Below are 4,236 nucleotides of genomic sequence, written 5' to 3' on the forward strand. Positions count from 1 at the left end.
CTTCTCGAAGAAGAGCTCGTTGAAGTACTCGCTGCACGCCGCCAACACCGCCTTGTGCGCCCGATACTCCTCGCCCTCGATCAGCAGTGTGATGTCGCAGAACTGATTGTTGATGCGCTGATGGTTGAGTTTCTCCAGCACCGTCTGGCCGTGATTGGAAAGGAACTGGTTCACTTCACCTTTGCTGTTCACCTGGGGGGGAAGAGAAAGAAAACCCACACACGTATGAAAAGGGGAACTGTGTACCTGCGCAAAAAATAAAAGTCAAAGAACGCTGTGAGCTGTAACAAAGCTAACAATACTTACATAAACCAGCTCGTGCTTATCTGTCTTTGCCACCTTGGATCTGCTCCGACTAGACAGGTCTGTGAGGAAGAGACTATCCTCCGTTTCTTCTCCCACCTCCCCCTCTTCCTCCTCTTCATCATCCTCGTCGTCATCGTCATCGTCGCCCGTCTTGCGCTTCCTCGCCCGACTGTTTGCGCGCCCGCCTACCCCAGGGCTGTCATCCGCGCCACGGCGAGCGGTGCAGGTGGTGCACTCGCGGATGTGATCCTTCACTTGCTTCAGGATACCTAAGTTGGACGGCGAAAAAGCAATTCACTCCCAATTTTTTCGTGACTGAAGTCGTCGCTCGGCAGATGTTTTGCCTTCGCTTGTGAGCAGTGACTTGGGGTGTGGGCACAAGTCACAAAATAGTCCATTTTCTTTCTGTTCACCTTTTTTAAGTACCAGATTGAGCTACTCGTTTCATTTTTTTTCTGGGGCCGTGCAAACCCTCGTTTTTGTGGAAAACTCTTAACCCCGTAATGTTCCTGTAATTTTTATTTTAAAAAAATTGGGGGCGGTTAACCTTTTTAAAAAAAAAAAAATCAAAGCATTTCATGACCACAGGGTGGCGCCAAACAATTTGTAAAAGTCACATTAGACGAGGGAAACGTTTGATACGAAATGCTAACACTCCCTGGCTCATTCTCCCTTTTTAACCCGACAACAAAGCTTCGTCCCCAGGCCGCCGCGAGCCTCGTCTCCCAGTCTTACCTCTCCACCAGTACTTCCGCGAGATGCTCTCCCAGGTCAGCTGCTGGTTGAGGTGCTCCCCTCCTTCGAGGACGTGCGTCTGCTCGATCAGTTCCTTCCTGCGCTCGTCCCGCAGAACCACCTCCAGCTCGGTGAACACGTCCTGGCCCTTGAGTCGCCGCTGGTAGTACAGGGTGCCGCCGCGGACCACGTAGCAGGCCGCCGCTTTGCGAATCTTGCGCTTGGTGTTGCCCGGCGTGCCCGGCGCGTACGGTTCCCGCTCGTCCGTCAGGTAGCGAAAGATAGCTAAGTAGCTTTCCTTGCACGACATGGTGCTGGACCCTGTCGCCCGCTACAACGCCAGGGCGTTTATCGCGAAAAGTCTGCCTTTCCTCGGAGGCGCGTTTGGGATGTTAATATATATTTTAGACGCAAGTATAAAGTTGAAAAAAAGGCATGGTGAGTATATTCGAGTGTTTTTGTTAAGGTGGAACGCCAGTTTTTCGAACGTCAGAGTAGACGTGCCCGAACAGACAAAATGGCTGCTGCACAACCGGATGTTACGTACTTATGGCGGAAGTGCCGCCCTTGAGGGGAGAAAAAACAACAACACAATGCGCCGCTAGAGAGCGCTGTCGTTAAACGTCTCACCAAATAGACACTTTCAGTGTTCATTCAAAAGTGTTATGATCTGACCACGATAGAAATATATGATTAATTTATGATTAAAATATAATATCTGATTTAAAATTAGTAATTTTTATTGCTTATAATATATGATAAATTACTTTTGTTTTAGGTCAGTGTTAAGTAATGAAAAAAGTATGTACAGTATGCCAAATAACGAAAACAAAACATAAAATTATATAGAAAGGGAACATATTGGTGAAAATGGCATAAACGTATTTCACTTCCAGCTATTAATAATGTATGTATTTTTACTTCAAATGGATCATTTCATTGTATTTCTAGAATATAGCGAGCAGTCAGAAAGGCACTCGTGCAGTCTTGAAAAGATCTCTTTATGATGAATATGCTGCCGCGTTACCAATTCACTCAGCTTTGTTTAGTCCAAAACGCGTCAGCACGAATGTATCGAATCGAGTCGGCGTGTTGACACAGATGACAAGTTGCCTGTGTGTCCACAGTAAACACACGCGATCAGGGCTCAGATTTACATAAACAAATAGAAATAATGACTCTGAGGAAGCACTTTGTGTCAGCTATCTGAGACCACAAAGTACGACGTTAAATATCAATAGCTATTGACAGTATTTGTCATCGATTTAATTTCATTAAGTGAAATATCTGCTATGATCATTGAAACCGTAACATGGAGTGGTTATATTAAGACAAACCTCAGGTCAATTCTGGACTAAATTGTCTTTGATGATTACTAAAAACACGTTGTTTAAGACTAAATTGTATACATTGTTGATAAAAACATTTTTGAATTATTCGTCAGATGTGTACAAAAGCACATACATTAGGTCCGTTATAAATTAACTTGTCTTTGATTTCTGCGAAAAACAATTAGGTTGCTTAAAGATGTTAATTGTCTACGTCCTTGGCCAAAACAAATTTGTCATAATTAGTCTTAGATGTGTGCAAAAACACATACAGGGCTGCATGTCAATTAGCGACTAATATGGCTCTGATGATTACACAAAACTCGTTAGGTTGGTGAAAGACTAAGTTGCTTTGGTTCTTGACAAAGACATGTTAGTCTTAGTTTTTTACAAAAACACATACTTTAGGTCCATTAAAAACTAAACTGGATGTTTACAAATACATTCGTTAATGACTAAAACAAGTACTCCGTATTTCGTCTTCGATGTGTCGAAAAATATGTAGAGTATGTCAAATTGTCAATGATAAAGACTAAATTGTCTTTGATGTCTATGTAAATGTTCACTAGGTACATTAAAGACTCTGAATTAGCTTTGACGGTCACAAAAACATGTCGACAAGGTTTGTTGAATTCATCTAAGACTTTAATCTGTCTCTGATATTTCCGAAAAAACGTGCGCTAAGTTTGTTGACGACTCTGGTAGAAAAACATGTCTGCCAGTTTTGACAAAAGACTGTTCTCATTAATATTCATATTTAAAACGTATTTGTCTTCAATGTTTACAAAACACGTTATCGGTGAAGACTTTTCAACTATCCTTTGTTGACGAAAACGTGTCCACTAAGTTCGTTGAAGACCCTTAACTGTGTTTGCTGTTTACCACTTCTCATTTGGACATGCATTTGGACATGGATGTCATAAATTAGAACAAAAATTTGTATGTTAGGTTAAAAAAAGAAGACTCAATTTGTCTTTGATATTCATGGCAAGCTAGCTGAATTCAAGACTTTAAATTGGCTTTAATGATTGCAAAAAGATGTACGTAACATTTTTTTTCTTTTTAGACTAAGACTATTAATTGGTTTTGATTTAGATTTTAACCAAAACACAAACACTTTAACTTGTCTTTGACGTTCACAAAAATCGCACGTTTTTATATGTATGTCCAACTTTAGACTTGAGACGAGCACATATGTAACTACATCCCACCTCTGTGCCATACGGAGCAGGTTTATGGGTCAGCAGTCCTACCATCCACAACGTAGTTTTTGTTTGCTATTTTTGCCACTGTTTCTCATCCCCCTCAGTGTCATTTCCTCTCCATTGTTCAGTTCTCTCATTTGATTTTATTTTGATGCTACTAAAAGAACTTCCGCTTTGAGAACAGAAAGCTCTTGTCTGTCGCAGTATACTTACATCCTGTCTTTGGAAAGGGTAATATTATACTAGGCCAATGTGTCTGTGACAGGTGTCCCACAGGGATCCATTTTGGGCCGGATGCTATTTACTTAATTTAAGTGGAGAGACTTAGTCAAGGTTGAAGCAAGGTCCACATGACCAAGCAGTTGTTAGGCTGAAGGTACACACGAGGAATGGCAATCAAGGATCGACATTAACAGAGGTCCGATGGCCTTGGGCCACTGCCCATCATGCTGAATTTATTTGTGTATTATCTGCACTGTCAATTTGAATAATGTCCTGTTTTTTTTTTTCAGGAAAGGGATGGATTTTTTTCATGTTTTTAAAATTGTTAGTTGCTGCCCTTATCTCGACAGAAAATCTTGTAAAAACTATATTTACCCATCAAACACAAAAATTACACTTGTATTTGTTTGTGTAATCAACAACCAATCTGACCTTGGAAA

General features: G+C 41.2%; 1 protein-coding gene across 1 annotated transcript in view; it reads right to left on the reverse strand.

The window, feature by feature from the left end:
- Positions 1-1,719, reverse strand: part of LOC109531945 (zinc finger and BTB domain-containing protein 11) — a 7,685-nt gene extending 5,966 nt beyond the window's left edge. Inside the window, 3 exon segments of the mRNA XM_074895045.1 lie at positions 2-192; positions 307-575; positions 1,042-1,719. Of these exon segments, the coding sequence (XP_074751146.1) occupies positions 2-192; positions 307-575; positions 1,042-1,351 (770 nt within the window). The 5' untranslated portion in view covers positions 1,352-1,719.
- Positions 1,720-4,236: the final 2,517 nt, after the last annotated feature.

This window comes from Hippocampus comes, unplaced genomic scaffold (genome assembly GCF_001891065.2).
Source record: "Hippocampus comes isolate QL1 unplaced genomic scaffold, H_comes_QL1_v1.1 scaffold22, whole genome shotgun sequence".
Lineage (NCBI taxonomy): Eukaryota > Metazoa > Chordata > Actinopteri > Syngnathiformes > Syngnathidae > Hippocampus > Hippocampus comes.